This window comes from Numenius arquata, chromosome 4, assembly GCF_964106895.1.
Source record: "Numenius arquata chromosome 4, bNumArq3.hap1.1, whole genome shotgun sequence".
Lineage (NCBI taxonomy): Eukaryota > Metazoa > Chordata > Aves > Charadriiformes > Scolopacidae > Numenius > Numenius arquata.
The window spans coordinates 73513748-73532777 of NC_133579.1; the positions used below are offsets into that span (position 1 = coordinate 73513748).

The 19030-nt window shown below is 44.6% G+C and overlaps 1 protein-coding gene across 2 annotated transcripts in view; it reads right to left on the reverse strand.

Annotated features, from left to right (window-relative positions):
* Positions 1-19030, reverse strand: part of EGFR (epidermal growth factor receptor) — a 49367-nt gene that overhangs the window by 13086 nt on the left and 17251 nt on the right. For both annotated transcript variants that reach the window (XM_074146502.1, XM_074146503.1), the window contains 6 exons: positions 17084-17241; positions 11464-11499; positions 9519-9660; positions 6995-7117; positions 5494-5592; positions 168-353 (listed from right to left, as the gene is read on the reverse strand). In XM_074146502.1, coding sequence (XP_074002603.1) covers positions 168-353; positions 5494-5592; positions 6995-7117; positions 9519-9660; positions 11464-11499; positions 17084-17241 — 744 coding nt within the window. The remainder of the gene's footprint in view (positions 1-167; positions 354-5493; positions 5593-6994; positions 7118-9518; positions 9661-11463; positions 11500-17083; positions 17242-19030) is intronic.

The following is a 19030-nucleotide window of genomic DNA, read 5'->3' on the forward strand; positions in this document are numbered from 1 at the left end:
AGGAACCGCTTACTGTCACGCACAAGGTATCTAGGAACCACGTGGTTCCTCTGGAACCACAGAAAGATTTCCAGAGGCAGGCAAATAAATAAATACATTACACGCCGACAGATCTCCACGTGAGGGTCCCACTTTTAGCCGATCCGGAGGCGTGCCGGTCTGCTTACCTTTGCAATCTGCACACACCAGTTGAGAAGGTACTGGGAGCCGATGTTGTCCTTGTGCTCTCGGATGTAATCGAGGAGGCAGCCGTAAGGCATCAGCTGCGTGATGAGCTGAACAGTAGAAGTGAGGCAGATTCCCAACAGGCGGCACACATGAGGGTTGTCAACACTGGCCATCACGTAAGCTTCCTGAGAAGAAAGAAGAAAGGGGGAAAAAAAAAAAAAAAAAAAAAGGCAACGTGAAACACTCCCTTTGGGATGACACAAATATTTGGAGGCAGTTTAAAAGAAGTTGATCATTTGAGAGGTTGATAAAATACTATAATGCAAACTCTGTGCCTCATATCACATACAAAATACTTGTATTTCCCACTCTGTCGACCAAGTTTTTTTTTTTTCCACTCGGTGGAAAGTCCAGATTTTGAACACTGAAGCACCACTGAGATGCCACAGGAGAGTCAGTCTCCCACTGCTGGTGCACCAAGGAAACACTGGACATAAAATCCTAGGGACAAAACTTACAGACTTAAGAGGAATTAAATAAATTGAATATCCACTGGAAGCTGATGGGATTTCATCATTTTGAGCACCTAATTGCAAGGGTAATACGTCTTGTGAACATGTGTCATATGGCTTTCTTTTCCTCCACAGATCTTTTCACAAAACTGACTGGAAATCAGTATTTTTGAGACTTCTGCCCCCCTGTTCAGGTTTATACTAACCCACAAAGTCAAAAGTTGTCATTTAGGATGTGACTGACAGTTTGACTTTTTAAGAGACCGTGTTCTTCTTGACCATGTTGTTCTTCAGTCCATGTCAGCCCAAGCAGGTTAATAATCAGTTTATCTCCTTAGAAGCTTGAATACGTGTCTAGTTTAAGCAACGTTTGTGAAAATATTGTCCCCAATTGGAAAAGCTGTGTATAGCAACGTAATTACATATAACAATGTAAATGATACCAGGAAAGTACTTAGAACGTGGGAGCCCAAGCGTAATAAACCCTTTGGTCAACTGGATTTTTTGGGGGGTTTGAGTTTCATAAATATGTGAAAAACTCTTCTTTCAAGCCTGGATTCACCTTATGTAGCCTTAGTTAAGGTACCCAAGGTACCTCCTCTTCCTTTCCTCTTCTGTAGGAAGGGAGAGGCCCCTTTGAGGCTGGTACAGTACACTCCGGACACACTGAATACATCCCCTGGCACGGTCACAGGGTAAAATCCCCCAACTTCATGGGTTTTGTGTGCAAAACCTACTTATGGATTGAAATTTGACATCCATATTTATATTGACATTCAAAGTCAAGTGTCAGCTCAGAGAAAGGATTCCAACTGGGGAAAAAAATAGAGATGAAGCTTGTTGGTTTTTTTTTAACTAACTTCGTGTCCGATTTACAGTATGTCACTTTTAGACATTTTTAAAGCCATTTGATTGAAAACCAACACAAGAGGAAATAAACAGGAATGTTACCACGCAGTGAGCTTTTCAGGCAGCATCTTAACTCAGCGTCTGGAGCGACACCAACTAATCATCCCTTGGCAATTCAGCATCAGGCCAACAGCCCCCCCCCCCCCCAAAGCCTAAAATCAGAGCTAAGACACTACCGTGGCATGGAAAGGAGCGAATACACACTTTATAAAAGCTTAAGAAAAGAAATACCATAGCATTTTACTCATCATCTAACAAGCTTTCCCCAGATGTCACGTAGCTGTGTAGCTGGTAAGAACTATTATTAAACAAAGTTATTAAAGCAATGACGTTCAAGAAATAAGCAACCCCAATTCTTAAGCAATACTTTCTGGCCTTGGTATTGTTGTTTGACGTGCCAGCCTAGCAAAGCATGATGTAATATTCTGCACTTGGTGTCCTTGTTTTGGAGCCCTTGGGATGAAAGTGGCCTCCAGGCAGCCAGGTTAAAGAAGATCTCTGGCAGGTTAAGTGCTCCTCAACCTACTGCAGGATGCGAGCAGGTCATCGATAAACAACCCGCTGTCAAGGATAGCACTGATTCCGTGGGCTAGCTCGAGGAAAGATAAAGCAAGAATATAACCAGCTGTTCAATTTACGTAGGTATTTGTGGCAGCATTTTTTTAGAGAATCTTGCAAATCCGTTACACCATGCTCAGACGTAAGCAGAGACCAACACACGCTCATCTCCCTAGGCTTCCAAACTGAGCTGCTGGACCGACGAAGGGCGCCTGTTCCTTGCCTTGCTTCCTGTTGGGATTCAGATACATATTGTACTCATTTCAGCCGGGGAGGAAAAAAAAAAAAAAATTAAAAAAAAAATAATAAAATAATCTGCAGCGTGGGAGCTGTTCTGGCTGCCCATCTGCCGCACAGCCCGCGCGGGGCTGACCTGGGGGCTGAGGATGGGTGGGCGTATGGGGCCACACAGCTTTCGGAGAGCCTCCAAGCGTTGACGCTGCCTCTTAGATTCGATACTGCAAAGTGAAATAGGCCACCACCTCCTGGCAGGGAGCAGAAGGGAGTTATTGTGTGGTCGTGGGTCCCTCTAAGTAGCCCAAGACATTAAAGTGGGCCTTTGTTTCAACTGTTTATCTTGGAAATCTCTGCCGTACGCTCTGACCTGCTCCAAGTATGCTTGGTATTCAACAACAATCTTCTGAATTAGCCCTACCCTAATAAAGCCAGGGAGAGCTTGCCTGGATTATATGAGCTAAAGCTGCTGTGCTTGTTCTATACCTAGCGTGTTTCTGTAAGACAAATCATCTTTAATTGGACATTATTATCTCTGAGGTTTCAGTGACCTCGAAAAGTTGGTTGTGTAGCAAAAAATCTGTTTTGAGAGGAGCTTCTGGAGTTATCCCTGACTTCTTTCCCTGGTTTTGTACTTTTGTATTTTCTTATGAAATATAGAATGAATTCCACCAACTAAATAATCTAAAAAATGAACAGGACTGAAAAAAGCAAGAGCTTTTTGTTCAGCTTCCTAATTCAAAGGAAAAGCAAAGATAACGTGGGGATACGCTACAGAAACTCCTTTGAAAAGGGAAAGTACTTTGATACCACCGAAGGGAGCACAGTCCCTGCATCTACTGCCCTTTCATGCGACTATCTTGATCTGCTGAAGGCAGGATGCAGTACTGTGGGCTTATTCATTAACCCTTCCTTCAGTACACAGGAATTCAATGCAGCTAAGTCCAGAGCGTCCTTTGTGAAGACTGTGTTATGCTCCTTATCAGCGTGAAGAAGGAAATGAGGGGCAGAGGCTCAGGGCTGGCAGCTGGGCAGCATCTCTGCCAGCTCCTCGGTGCGGGGGGGCGCCAGCCGGGGGAGGGACCCGCAGGCAGACGAGGGACAGGGACCAGGGCCACACAGGTCAGGGACCTGGGGGAGGGCTGAGACTGGCCCGGGGTCCAGCTAAACTAAAATCAGGATGGATATTGCTTCAGGGACGGATTCTGAGATGGACGCCCTATTTTTTTTTTGCATTGCTGCAATACACGTACATAACAGGCAAACTGTTGAAGGAGAGCAATGTACTGGAATAACACTGTTTATTCAGGGTGATTGGAAAAATCCAGTGTGGCTTATTATCATCAGTAGCACAGGCGATGGTTTGTTCACAGCCATCCATCCTGACACTCCTCGCTATGAGACTTGGCTTTGTGTTAAGATCTTCACCACCTTGAACCATTTGAGATGAGCCTTCCTACCAGAGGTGTCATTTGCTGGCCAAAGCCGGAGTTATTTATATTTTTAAATAAATTTCCTGCTAAAGTGGTTCAGTTCCTACCAAAATAAAAAGATTCCACAGTTTTCTCCATGGCTGAAGAGAAGGCTCCGGGGAGACTTTATAGCAGCCTTCCAATACCTGAAGGGAGCCTACAGGAGAGCCGGAGAGGGACTCTTTGTCAGGGAGTGTAGCGACAGGACGAGGGGTAATGGTTTTAAATTGGAAGAGGGGAGATTTAGATTAGATACCAGAAATAAATTCTTTCCTGCGAGGGTGGTGAGACACTGGAACAGGTTGCCCAGAGAAGCTGTGGATGCCCCATCCCTGGAGGGGTTCAAGGCCAGGCTGGATGGGGCTTTGAGCAACCTGGTCTGGTGGGAGGTGTCCCTGCCCAGGGCAGGGGGTTGGAACTGGATGATCTTTAAGGTCCCTTCCGACTCTAACCATTCTATGATTCTATGGTTCCATGATATGCGCGTTTGATTAACACCACCATCACTTCCACGCAAACGGGCTGTCCCAAGCTGTGGACCTGCACTTCACAGGTCCATTTGGGACATACCAGGGACGTGCACTCTGTCCCTGCAAACAAGCACTCGATAGATGAGCCCCTGCCAAACCCAAGGTTCCAACCTACGCTTTCTAGAGGCACACTGATGTGGGTATAGCAACGAGAAGCTTAAATACTTTATCTGTACCAAATGCACTGCGTTGCTCGGAGCACCCCTGGGCTGACCAGTCCTCCAGAGCGGCCCAGCAGGCTCCAACTTGGAGCTCAAAGGGCTGAACAGGACATGGACACCCCCACACACACTCGTTTCTTGTTGCTGAAGTCTGAACCACAGCACGTGAAAGCTGAACCGAACGTATACTGAGCACCTGAGTGCTCCTCTCTGCACTCAGCATTTTCCTTTCCTTGTATATGAGTAATTATCCTCGGTGCTATATGTGACGTGGCTTCGGATCTAGTGACAGAGGCAAGTTCAGGGAAATGTCTATTTAGGACTCTTGCTCACCTGTTGTAAACTCGCACATCTCTAAACTCCTGAAACGTTGTCCCATAGCCTTTTTCCCTGTTTTCTGAAGTGATGAGCTATATCCAAGCAGAGAATAAAACTCCCATGCCTCTTTTGGGAAGCAAGATAATTTCTTGACGTTTATGGCAGAGGCACCAGACAACTGAGACTTTTTTTTTTTTCCTTTCGGATTTATAGCTAATTTAATCCTATGTAACCAAGCAACTAGCTTATGACAATCTGTAGTATCAGGATTCAAAAATCATTAGATATGTTGTTATTGAGTTTAGTTGTACTGCCCTAACGGCAATGAATGCCACAAGGTAAGGCCTGAAACATCAGAATAAAGAAAATGGAATTAGCTGTAAATGTATGTTTTTAACCCTTCTTTAGGTGCTACCCCTTAACGTATAACATCAGTATTTGGACTGCAAGCATGGGGTTTGTAGGAGACACAAGAGCACGTCACAGACAGGGCTACAAAGCCCAATACTTCTATATGGAGAATGCAGTTTGGGGTTCAAAATATTTCTTCCCACCCAAAATCCTGAAATCCCTTCAGTTGTTACAGAGGAAAACCCACAGACACCTTGGCAAAACAAAGATGAAAACTTACATCAAGTATTTCCTTGTTGGCTTTTGGCGATGTAGCCTCTCTCAATTCTTTAATAGCAACCGGAATTTTAACCTTCTCCCCTTCTGGGATCCAAAGTCCCTGCCAAAAAGAAGTACAACGAGTTACTCGGTCTAATATCTAACAGGTGAATTCTCACAATTACATAAACATTTTACATCTTCTGAGTAGACTTAAATATTCTGAGCAATGGGAAGACATGGCAGACAACAAAAATTTGCAAAAAATATGTCCTGTGGGTGTTAACAAAATCCTGTTAATGCAGTGAGAGGTACTTCTCTCTCAGTCACCTCTACCGTACTTTTTGGAAAGGCATGTTCATTACCATCCTTGTATAAATAGCCCAAGAGATGCATAAAGAGCAACTTGTGTTGATGGAAATCTAATTAATTAGCACATCACGGCAACTGCACATGCAAAACCCTGCCACTTCCAATTTATAAATCAAGGGATGAAAAGACCTGGGATTTTCTCATGAAAATGGGATGGGATTTGTCCTGCAAAATAATCCGGTCCTAAACGTAAGCAGTGGCAAGTAGGTTTGTGTCTGACTGTTCCTACAGCTCTACATCTACAGTGCCATGAGGGCATTTAGGCAGCAGGTGAACGGCGTGGGGCTCAAGGACACTCTGCTGAAGTACCAGCAGTGTCGGTGCACACGTTTAGAGGCCAATGGCATTTGTGTCCCTACAGTTCCTAGCCATAGCTGGTAGCCTGCTTCAGAATACAGAGCTTCATAAAGAAATTTATAAATCTACAGGTTATGTTTCGGTGCTACTGGCAAAGCCTGAAACACATATTCTGAATAAAAGGAGAAGCACGGAAAGGTGGAACCTGGTGAAGAAGAAATGCAGAGGATAAACAATCACCAAGAGAAAAAACACCCTGTGGACCTACACAGCTGAAGGTGTGTGGACACTTCCACACATCTGAGTCGGTTCTAATGAAAGACTGATGACAATTATAAAAACAAGACCCCAGACCACAGAGAAAAATGGCTTAGCGCTGAGCTGACCAAAGTACATTTCTTTTTTTCCTAGTATTCACAAGAGGGTATATTTGGCTGTGGCAGTTTTTAATTAGAGACCTTTGTCCCCCAGGTTCAGGAGTATGGCTTTGGCAACATCATACGTAAAACTACCCATGTTACCCGATTCGTAACTCAACTAAGGGTGATCAAGTCATCTCCATACCATTTGAGTCACCATCCCTGGATGTGTTTAAGAGCCGTTTAGATGTGGTGTTGGGGGATATGGTGTAGGGGAGAACTTTGTAGAGTAGGGTAGATGGTTGGACTCAATGATCCCGGGGGTCTTTTCCAACCTGAATGATTCTATGATTCTATGATTAAGTATATACACACTATAAAATCTAGTTTAGAAAAATCTACACAATGATCACAGCTCCTAGTTCACACTTTGTTTGAGTGGCTTCCGCATGAGGGAGCAAGGGGAAAAGGGGAAGAGAAAGACGGTGATATTACCTTGTAAACAGTGCCAAAAGCGCCAGAGCCTAACACTTTGACCTTTTTAAATTCCGTTTCCTTTAAAATTCTCAGATGAGCCTGGTTCGGTGCCTCCCCGCTGGGTGTCAGTGGTTCGACAAGCTGGTGCAGAGAGAAGAAGATGTTAGAAGGATATACAGCCCAGGAGGGCAGCAAGCAGCAGGCTTCGGGGGAGCAAATAAAACCTTCCTTTAAAATAATGAACATTTTATTCCAGGGGAAGTTTACAGGAGGACAGGTCCACTCTGACTTGCAGCAATAAATAGCTAGAGTTGCTCCAAATTTCAGAGGCAAAATCAATCACAGAACGCCGACTGCCATTTTGAAGGAGAATGAAGGAATACTGCTCTTCAAATGAAGGCTTTGACTTCAAAGCCTTAAAACACATGGCATGAAGAACAGTGCAATTACTACAGACCCTAAAGAAGATCTGTTTGTTTTTTGGTTTTTGGTTTTTTTTTTTTTTGAACTTGTGAATAAATTATAAAAATATTTTAAATACTGGGCAAGAATCACCTGCAACCTTTCAAGTCTGCTCTTGCTTAACTGGATGAAATTCCCGTGGCAGCAGTGGCTCCCCCAGATCGCAGGGTTTACAAGCAGCAACTGAAACCCTGATTTTTTTCTCAGGACAGTGATTCTTTTCTCAGTACAAAAAGGTGATGTTGAATTGACTATCGATGTTTTCAAAATTTGATCTAAGCCTTACTGCAAACAGCAGTAGTGCCCTCCGAACAGAGACATTTAACACTCTTTTGATGCGTAAGTGAGCTTTTTTTTCCCCCTCAGTGACTCCTCTTTTTCCTTTCCTTTGAATAAAACCGTATTTAGTTAGATACAACCTGTTTTTTAGTGGGCCAGCAACCTTTCCGTTGTGATGAAGTATCCTCATTTTGAAGAGTCCAGAGGGCGCAGTATGAGCTGAGCACAAACTGAACTCTGCTATCACAAGTGTAGAATACAGCGATACGTAAAATACTGTCAGGTAGTGCATTAAAAAGCAGGACAGGTCCTTTTTAAAAGGATTTTAGCAGCTGACTCTGCAAAGCCAGTGGGCTTACTAGGATTGTAATCCTTTGCTTACTAGGATTGGACTAGAAAGAGAAGGGGGCTAATTGTAAATGAGCAGCCTTAATCCAGGATAATAAATTTTGCTATTTTATATGTGAGGTACCCAGAGGGTGATGCTGTACCACACACAAAACCACTCAGAAATCAAAAAGCAGAATAGAAACCTTGTTCACACCCAACGGGGCGAACTGTTCGCTTTGATGGCTTTGTGGGGTTTTTGTGCTTAAAAACAAACCAAAGACAAGGCACAAACACTTCCTCAATTCCTTTCCCTCCCTCTCCTTTCTCTCTCATTTTTTTTTTTTTTTCCTCAGGATCAGACGTATGTCTGATCAAGTGGGTGAAATTTTCAAAAGCGTCCAAGTTGCCACGGCAGCCCCAAGGCTTGTCTGGAGGGAGAAATGATTCCAGGCTGAGGGTCTACACGGCACAGCGGTACGGCTCAGCAAACACATTGCACCTCACCCTGAAGGCATAGGTATTTTTCCCCCGAGTAGACAATCTCAATGATTTTTCACTAGGATTTAGACATCTAAATCCCCTAAAGCTTTTGAAAGCTTTTTGAGACCCATGAGCCAGCAATGTGCCCTTGTTGCCAAGAGGGCCAATGGGATCCTGGGCTGCATAGAGAAGAGTGTGGCCAGTAGGTCAAGGGAGGTCATTCTCCCCCTCTGCTCTGCACTGGTGAGGCCACAACTGGAATACTGCATCCAGTTCTGGGCTCCCCAGTTCAAGAGAGACAGGGAACTACTGGAGAGAGTCCAATGTAGGGCAACAAAGATGATTAAGGGATTGAAGCATCTCCCTGATGAGGAAAGGCTGAGAGAGCTGGGGCTCTTTAGCCTGGAGAAGAGAAGGCTGAGGGGAGACCTTATCTATGTTTACAAGTACCTAAAGGGTGGGTTGAAGGAGGATGGAGCCGGACTCTTTTCAGTGGTTCCCAGTGACAGGAACGAGGGGCAAGGGGCACAAGCTGGAACATGGGAAGTTCCATTCAAATATGAGGAAGAACTTCTTTATGGTGAGGGTGCCAGAGCCCTGGAAGAGGCTGCCCAGGGAGGGTGTGGAGTCCCCTTCTCCGGAGATCTTCAAGACCCCCCTGGATGCAGTCCTGAGTGATGTGCTCTGGGCAACCCTGCTTTGGCAGGGGAGTTGGACTAGATGATCTCTAGAGGTCCCTTCCAACTCTGACAATTCCCTGATTCTGTGAAATTCATATCCAGAGGGATAAGACTTGAGATTAAGTGACAAGGTGTTAGGTGCACGCTGCCTCTTTTCCGACCGGTATGGCAGAGGCCATGTGTTGGCCAACCCAAGGGCTTGTTGAATTAGAAGGCAGATGCACGGTGCTTTCATCCTCTGGTAGGAAGAAGCCGGCACCTCCTGCCCCAAATAAAGCAGCCGGCGGCATGGCCGTGGTGGGGGTGCTCACCTCCCTCTCCTGCAGCAGCCGGCGCAGGGTCCGCTTTCTGACGATGTGGCGCCTCCGCAAGTAAAGGCCGATGCCCAAGCCAACCACCACCAGGCACAGGAGACCTCCGACAACACCAGCTGCGATAGACGGGATTTTGGAGCTGCAGGACAGGAGGGGATACAGAAAGAAAGAAAAAAAAAAAAAAAACCCGCTTAAGCGTAAGAATTAAAAAACAAGCCCTACAGAGACTGCACGAAGCCTTAGGTTTTGATGAAACGCATTCTCTGGATGTCCACTTAAGCCTATTTGACATTTCAGGTACCTTGGGCATCTATACTTTTAAGTTCCTCATCCAGTGGTTGTATTTATTGGTTTTATTCTTTAAGAAAAAGTGAAGGATCAGAAGAACAGAGCTGATGAGAGACCATCCTGAATTTTACTATGCTTGGCAGTGAAAATTTCTGCTCCACTGTTCAGCCATCTCCTCCGTCTTCTGCCAATCGTTTCTGCACAGCCTTCTGCGCCTACCCTTTTTGTGGCATTTGCTTTGGTGGGTTTCTACTTTTGTTCCATATTTTCACGCCCCCTTTACCAAAACAAAGCACTTTTATTTCTCCTTTAAAACTGCTCCTGCGGTGGTATGGCAGTAACTGGGCCTTGCAAAGATGAGCCTGCTTGTGTAACAATGGTGATTTTTAACATCGCAAAGCAGGAGGGAAAAGAAAAGGTGCTCCACACAGATGAGGTGTTGACAACTTTGTATGCTTTCGTTTCAAAGCACAGTGGAAGTTACGTTGATGGTCTGTCAAGGGAGGCAGACGGAGAGGAGGTTGAAAACCTCCTCCTATATCCCATTCCTCGCTTGAGTTTTTTTTCTTCCATTGTTCGGTAATGATTGGGGTGTAACCTGCTCAAAGTCTTCGCTCTGATCCTCGGAGCTTAAGTAAAGGGATTTTTTTTCTCCCTCTGACAAACCCATGGAGCACATCAGCATCAAATCTGTGATGCCTGTGTATGCCAGCCATGGGCAGCGTGAATGTGATCAGATACACGAAGCACGTGGAGAGAAGGTGGTATCAAGAAGGCACACGCAGTTGTGGCACCAGCAATGAAGCTGACGTCTCACCGTTATGAGGGCAGGCTGTGCTCTAAGGGTCATGCTGTACTTCAATCATTAGCCCTCCTCCCCAGGTACCAGGTAACATGTGAACCATCCACGTTGTACGTACAGATTGCTGCCTGTTTAGCAGAGCCTGGGTCATTTCAAATTTAAGTTGAGAAGAAAAACCTGTTTTCCAAGGTTGTTTTTCCGATCTGCACTTAGAGATCCGTCACAGCTCTTTCTAAGTTGCCCCAGGGATTACTATTAAATACGGTCACTTTTTAACAGTAATTCTAGGCTGAATTTATCTTGCCATAGCATGACTTTTTGGCCAGAAGCTAAATCCCTTTCTCTTAGTCAGGCAAGCCTGCTCGCTTGTTGCATGACCCTGACCTAGTCCTGGGGCCAAACAGTGCGACTTAAGATCTAGTGTGAAGAATGAAGGTCCATCTGTGCACGGAGCGGCTGGAGATGTACAGATCACAGGGCTGGAAGGGATCCCCCCCCCCCCGGGTCTCTGAGATGAATCCCCTGTAACGCAGGTAACCATATCAATCCTAAACACCTCTCTCTCCGCCACCAGCCCTGAATCCTTTCTTCTTCCAGCTCCTCCTTTCGTTCTCCAGGAACAGATCCCAGGTCTCACCCTGACAAACGAACTAAGCAGAACAAGGTTTTGGAGTCTTTTGCCGGTAGGGATATTTCTCAGTTCTTTAAATCATTTTTGTAGGTCAGAGTCTGCTGTAATCTGTCACTTCCCTGTACAGAGCTGAAGGCTTAACTTTAGTCCCAGCCTGGAAATGTAAACACGCATGCATTCTTTTCAGCTCTGTCGTTAATTGTAGCAAATTAAATACTCACCCGTTTGGACAGCCTTCAAGACCTGGCCCTTTGCACCTGTGAAAACAAATGAACGTTACAAACATATTAGCTCTGGCATACATACTCCTGTAATTCCAACTAAGAGGAGTGCTACTGATCGAAAAGTTCATGTTTCAGAGCAGTCCAAGTATTAACGCAGGAATTTATAACAGTCAAACACACTATTAAATATCAGTCAATGGTCTTGTTCCAAAATCTTTTATCTAGAGGCACAGTCATGCTGCATACTCAGTATAAAGAACATTTTAAAACAGCTTTCTATCATGTGGTAGAATGGGGGGAGGACGTCGATAAAATTCAAATGGACCTGGATTCCCTGGCTCTGTGTGGACGTCTCCGTTAGCACAGAAGCTCAGGGCTGATGGTGGAGGAGGACAGACGTAGCCTCTCCCCTGCACAAGGGCAGAAAGCCACATGGAAACGTGTCGCTGCAGACCCTCCTGCATAACCCTTGTTTCCTGGTAAGTAAAAGATTCTAATTTCCAGACTTTCTGTTGCAATGGAAAACTTGGGTAGCAGATAAATGCTCCCATCAGAAAACAGGATTTGACAGCACTCCCTTTGTCTGTAGCCATGTGTCCATGATATTTTTCTTTCAGAATCTAAGATCTTAAATTACTGGTAATGTAAACAGGTATGACAGTTATTCAGAGAGCCAGAAACTCCACTAGCAAGTCATTCACCCTCCATTTGCATTTAAAATGCCTGAAATCCATTTTGGCAGCCTGGTGCAAAAAAACCAACATGGATGAAAACACAGTGACTGCATTCACTTGATGGTCTGATGGGCACCGTGCATTCCCTAAGCGCTGCTGGGCTACAAGATGTATGCTCTTCATGGGAATTGTGGTCTTTGTGGTGTCTACCGAGGAAGGAGAGCATTACAGAGAGGGTTACATCACCTCTGAAAAACAGAGCACAGCAAGAAGAAAAGTCCAGTTTGTGGTATCCGCTCCCTGCGCTGACTTAAAGAAAATGCATCATCCCAAAACAACTCCAGAGGAGGTCAAGGAGGGGGTAAGGAGTGAGCCCGTGCCAGGAGAACTGCTCTGAACAACCTCTTGCCAAGAAGAGGAACCAGAAAAAATTCAAAATGGCAGGCGGAGTTGTAGATCTTATCTCATAACTTGATCTAGGTCTGGGGGAGGAAGAGGTGAAGCAACTACTCATTTTGGGGGGAGTTTGTTTGTTTGTTTGTTTGTTTTCATTACTCTGATCTTCCCTCGTGTATTTGACTTGTCTCTGGGCCAACACAGTGCTCTAAGACCCAGCATCTGGAAGGTCTTGTAAGTTCACTGGGCTCCCATGCAAGAATGTGCATCCTGGTGTCCTGGACACGCTGGAAGTGCTGTGCATACCGGTTCCCGGATCCCAGGCGCCCGGCTTTGTTAGTGTTCCCTGTCTGCCTACGGCTTGGTTTGTTTGCTCAGTTGTGTAACTAAACACACGCAGAGCAGAACCACCAGCTCGCTTACATACAGGAGATGTATCTTGCTTTGGGTGCTCAACAGAAAACTGATCTAGGACCCAAGACCTCATCCTGTCATGCTCTACCACCCGGATATGAATTTCTACACGTTAATGCAAAAAAAAGCATGTGCGCCTTCCCCTGATAAGGATGTGAAATTAAAAGACTTCAACTTTATTTCGGAATGTGGCTGTATTCCCTCAAATTATCTCTTGCTAAAAATTCTGGTTGGCCACGTTACTTTACGATGGCATGTACTCCATGCGCTTCCTCCCAGCAAAAAAATAACGGCTGAGGGGATAGTATCTACAGTCTGAGGAATGATTGATCACTTATTTTCCCTACATCAGAAAGAAGAAGCAGGAGAAGTGTGGATTTTCATCTGTCCCCTTCCTTTTTAAAATTATTTCCCACACAAATCCGTCAGTATCGAGTCTAGTGGGGTAAAGTAAAAAGGTGTTTGGGAAGAAAATGAGAGATCAGCTTGTGCTTTTCAAATCCCATGTGATTTTCTGATTCATTTCACAAGTCAAAGGAGAAATAAAGCCTATGACAAATACCCATCCAGGACTAAATATAACCATCTTTCTTAATGTGGAATTTAATGATGACACCCAACATAAGTAACCCAGGTTTTATGGAATCTAAACAATCACTTTTTCCATTCCTGAATCGTTTTTCTTCTGCTTACAGAAACTGAGAAATGTGACCTTGTGTTATGAACTGCCTCAAGATCTTACAGATACATCAGATAGAATCTAGCAGCAGTTGTAGTCTCTGAAATATTTCTCCAGTTATTGGAAAATTAATGCTGTGTACAGTCCCTGAAAACTATTGCATCCTGAACTCAGCATTTCATCTGTCTATGGAAATGTTACTCATCCCAGTATGGACACAGCTATTTATTTCCGAAATCCATCAAGATTTTAACAACTTTCTCCTCCACCCGTAGTTCCTAATTTGATATAAAACAGCCAGGTTGCTGCGATTTATGGTCTTTCAGAGGGGACTCACGCCGTAACACCTCAAGTTACTTCACAGTCATAAAAGAAATGAAAAACCATTGGGCTTTTTAAAGCCTGACAAGAACTTTCCTCTGCCCTTTCTTTCTCATTAACCTTCAGAGTGTGACAAAGGCATCGCATTTGCGCTGCGCTGTTCCCTCTCGGACCCCCTGGATGATTTCTCAAGCCCCCCTAAAATTCCCTGGCATTTGACATGAAGACTGGTGGGACACGTAGTGTTGGCAGCCACTGCAGAGGCAGCGCCTGTCAACCAGTGCCATTAATTACAGTGGTGGCTTCTCTCCTCCTTGCTCTTCCACCCCCCCAGTGGCTGTGGCTGAATTTAATTCCTGTAGTCTGGGAGAGTGGCTAGAGAAAATGCGGTCCTTCAACAGCGAGCAAATTAATTAAGCTGGTGTGTGTCATTAGCTGCTGAAGGTATAAATGGGGCAATTCCAGGACTTTTTGGGACGTCACTGTCTTTATCAGAGCGTATTTTCTCAGCTGGACTAGAGGCAGAGCAAAACGAGGCTGGTGTACAAAATCCCCAAGAGGTTACAGGGGAAATGGGAAAGAAGGGATCTTTTGGGCTGAGCAGGAGAAAGCTACGTCCCTCCTGTTTCCTAATGAAGGCTGAACACAGCAAAGGAAATGAGACTAGATGAGATTCTTCATGGCGATACAAAGGAAGCGATGCGCCACCAGTAAGCACACCTAAAGTAAAATTCATGACAAAGCTCAGTTGGGAAGAGAAGTCCTCTTAACTTGCAGCTTCTTCAAATAAGGAAAATAGAGCCAAATCCTGGAAACCCTTACTTGCATGACTACTGAAGTTAGCGCACTTAATCATGCTGGTACGATTTTTGTGGGCTCTAGCCGTGAAATTGGACAGGGACAGAAATGAAGTTGTTGTTTCTTGTCATGCAGAAATGGCTGAGACTGTGGTTTCTAAGGATGCAAAAACTTCGCAAGACAGATGTTTTCCACCCACTGCTGCACACATCCCATTCCCGCAGCACAGCGAGGGAAGGGCGTGAAGAGAAGTAAGTGGCATTACGGATTGATTGCCTCCAGGGGGACAATGCTGCACCAGACCGCAGGTTCCCACACCATGCCTCTGACACTGGCTCCCTACCCATCGATGCCACTGGCCTCAGATGTCCCGACTGCAAAGGAAAAATAGTTAACACTGCCTTCTTCCAGCTCTCTTGAGCCTTTCAGGGATACAGCCTATTTTTTCTCCCACATTTGGCCAGCAACTTGAACTTGGCCATTGAGCATCTCCACAATGTAACTGTGGCAAACTTAGCCCAGGTCTTTCACATAAGAGATGAAATTGATACTACTTTCATACTGTGTCTTAATAATGCAGGGCCAAATACACTGAGGCATATGTTGGGTACCCCTAATTTTAAAAAACCTCTCCTTACCCTACCCCCATCACCTGCCAGACGCCTGTGATACACCCACCCACTGCTAAACCCAGGCAGGAATTGACTTTTCTGATGAAGTCTGCTCTGGGGACTTGCTTATGCGCAAAGAGCCACCACATGGCTCATGGTTACATCCACGTCTGGCAGATTATGTTCTCCAAGTTTGCATTCATTCGAGTCTCCTATTTGATCTCGCTACGGAGGCCACGGAGTGGAAAGCCTTGGCCAGATGCTGCTCCAGTAATCAGCCACATTTCCATGTGGCCAGTTTGAAGAAGGATATTGGATCACAGTGGCCAGTTTGTATCAGTAGGGACTATTGAGGTCATTAATAAAGAGCAAAGTTATTAAGATCCCTTCCCAACCAAGATCATTCATAGAATGATAGAATTGTCTCGGTTGGAAGGGACCTTTAAGATCATCTAGTCCAACCATCAACCTCACTCTGATAAAAACCATCACTAAACCATGTCTCTAAGCACTACGTCTACCTGTCTTTTAAATTCCTCCAGGGATGGTGCCTCAACCACTTCCTGGGGCAGCCAATTCCAAGGCTTAAGAACCCTTTCAGCTACCGTCTGAAAACCAGAGCACAGAATTCACTACAAGCTCTAGGAAGGGATGTTACTTGCTGGTTTGACCCTTCATCTCTTTTTCTCCACGAAAGTGGGGACCTGCGCACTCTGCTTGTTAATGACCCAGCAGTTGAATTAGCTAGTATACAGTGGGATGATGGTTGGTCTGAATATGTTACAACTTCTCTCTTGCAACACGTTATTACGGGCATATTACAGAAGGATTTTGGGTGAGACAACCCTGCAGGGTGCAGGGCAGGGGCCAGTAGAGGAAAAGGCACCAAACATGGTCTGTTTTCTTGTACTGAAAGCATCACAGTCCAACGATCAAGCCTCAAACCCTAAAGTCTTTTACTGCGCAATCCGTGTCCTTTGCAGGTTGGAAACCAGGAGAAGAGAGAGCTGTTACTTATTGTCATGTAGGTTAAATACAGTTCAATTCACAGCTCATTGCAGGTGGCAGATTAAGCACGCCTCCAAACAAGGACAAAAATGGTTCATACAGATTGGGTTTATTGTGATACCCATTAATAAAGGCACACACAGGAGGCATGCAAGGCTTTAAACTCAGACCAGGTGCTAGCATATGTAAAGAAGGAAAAAAAAAAAAGTCACTGTGGTACCCCACCGGAATTTCCCTCCTAAAAAAAAAAAAAAAAATCAAAGGCGCAGAATAAAAATAGGACCCGGGAACGTGACATCCACCAGATGTCACTGATGTGCCTCCCAAAACCAGAGAACTCAGCACCAAGCCAGGTGGTAAAAAACCAAAAAGTACATCACTAATGGATGAGTTCTGTAAAATTCCAGGAAGTTTCCTATTTAAATCAACAAACAAACCTGTTTCAACCCCCCAAAACCTTTTTTTCCTTTTTTTTTTTTTTCTTTTGCCTTCTGTGTAAAGATGAAGTGCCACTGAACTTCTCTTATTTACAAAATCCGCCGTGCTCTGCTTACATTACCTTTGTACTCCTGACCTCTCTCCCTCCCTGCCATTTCTTCTTCTTGGTGGTTTGAAATGAGACTGTTAGGAAAGAAAAGAGCTCGGGACGAGCTGTTCCCCTACCTTCCCCCCCCCCCCCCTTCCTCTGTTTCCATTCAGCCCGAGATATTACTCACCCCCGGGTACAGTTTGGGTGGCAAAGCTGGCAAACGGCATTCGCGTCGGCGTATTTCCAGACCAGGGTGTCGTTCTCACCCAGAACCCCCGCCGGGCAGGATTTCACACAGTGGGGGCCGTCTATAAAATGGGCGCACTTCACGCAATTGTCAGGGCCCTGCAAAGAGAAACAGCTTGTTTGTATTGCCCTTATATCAGACTATCCAGGAGGAAATCCAGAGGATAAATCAAAATGCCCTCAACTGCTAGAAGTTTTCAGCATCACCTGGTTTTATTACCTGATATTGCTAAATACTACCTATTTTGCCACCTGATATTCTTGCAAGTATTTGCTATTATAGAATGGACTGTACAAAAGGCAGTACCTGATGTTTAAAGTTAATATTTTCTTGAGTTTCACTGTTGCTGCTTTTTTTTTTTCCCCCTGCCATCTGCCTGGTTGGAAAGTTTGCGTCTTTCATTTAAAATAGGGAATAATTTGATAAGGGGTAAGCTCAAAGGCTGCTGCCTGGTGCAATCTACCATCACACAACTTAGAACCATAGAGCTGGACCTGCTGACACCTCCCTGAAGTATTGGCCTCAAAATCATTATTTTCCTAATTCTCAACACAGGTTTTTTCCTCTGCTTCTGAGAAGCAGGGGATAATGGAGGCAACCCAAGGAGTCCAAGAGTTTTTTTTACTTTGAAGAGCGCTTAGCTTGTGTTTAAAGGCATTGCCTTTGGCCATTTTTGGCAGAACTGTTTTTATTCATTATTATTTATATTTATTTATGACAGCACCACAAATGCCCTAAATATTTTAAAGCAGCGAAGCCAGCAATTCTGGGTCAAATTCTACTATGAAGAAAAAACAGACCAGATCCACAGTGCTGGTTTCAGTGGGACTATAGTTAAGACATGCTATGGGAAGATTATTTTAATTACTGTAATGTCTAATGACTACTATAATGGACTGATTACAAGACACTGGGCAAATATGGAACAAGGGGGTGGTCACCACCTGAAGGAGCTTATAATGTTAATAACATCCCTTAGGCCATGGTGGTCTAAGCTAGAAGGGAGGATGGAAATGCTTCAAATCACTGAGCAGTGACTCTGCAGACTGATGATGGGCAAGGGTTGAACACTCAGTGGCTGCAGGGGATGGCAAGAGCTGTTTAACCTCCTGAAAGGAGGTTGTAGAGAGGCAGGGGTCGGTCTCTTCTCCCAAGTCACAGGCGATGGGACAAGAGGAAACGGCCTCAAGTTGTGCCAGGGAAGGTTCAGTTTGGAGATTAGGAAGAATTTTTACACTGAAAGGGTTATTAAACCTTGGAATTGGCTGCCCAGGGAAGTAGTTGAGGCACCATCCCTGGAGGTGTTCAAAAGACAGGTTGACATACTGCTGGGGGACATGGTTTAGTGATGGGTTTTTTCGTCAGAGTTAGGTTGATGGTTGGACTAGATGATCTTGAAGGTCCCTTCCAACCTACATGATTCTATGTTTCTAAAGACTTGGGTTAAGTAGCACAGAGGAGGATCTCTGAGGGAAGCAGGAGATTTGATTTCAATTACCAAAAAACAAATGAGAATTCGAATTTTACAATTAAGATATGTTTGATCTGAACAAAATCATTTTCATCTTTGCCAAATTGGACATTTCATAACACAGCAGAGTGTTCTCAAAACAAAGGAGAATAAAATTGAGGAAAACTCTGGCTGACTGGCAAGAGCACACTGTTTGGACTTTTGTAGAAGGAGCTTTTGAATGAATTTGGAATATTTAAAAAATTTTGAAAATCCAATTGTTTTGTTTTGACTGCCTTTGAACATCATTTACACCTGCAATTACTTTAGCACATGTATTTACTGTACCCTAGTTAGAAGAGGGAACATGGTTATAAGTAAAAAACCCGCCTTCCTGAATATTTTCCAGTAAATATCTGGGTTTGATCACAATTTTC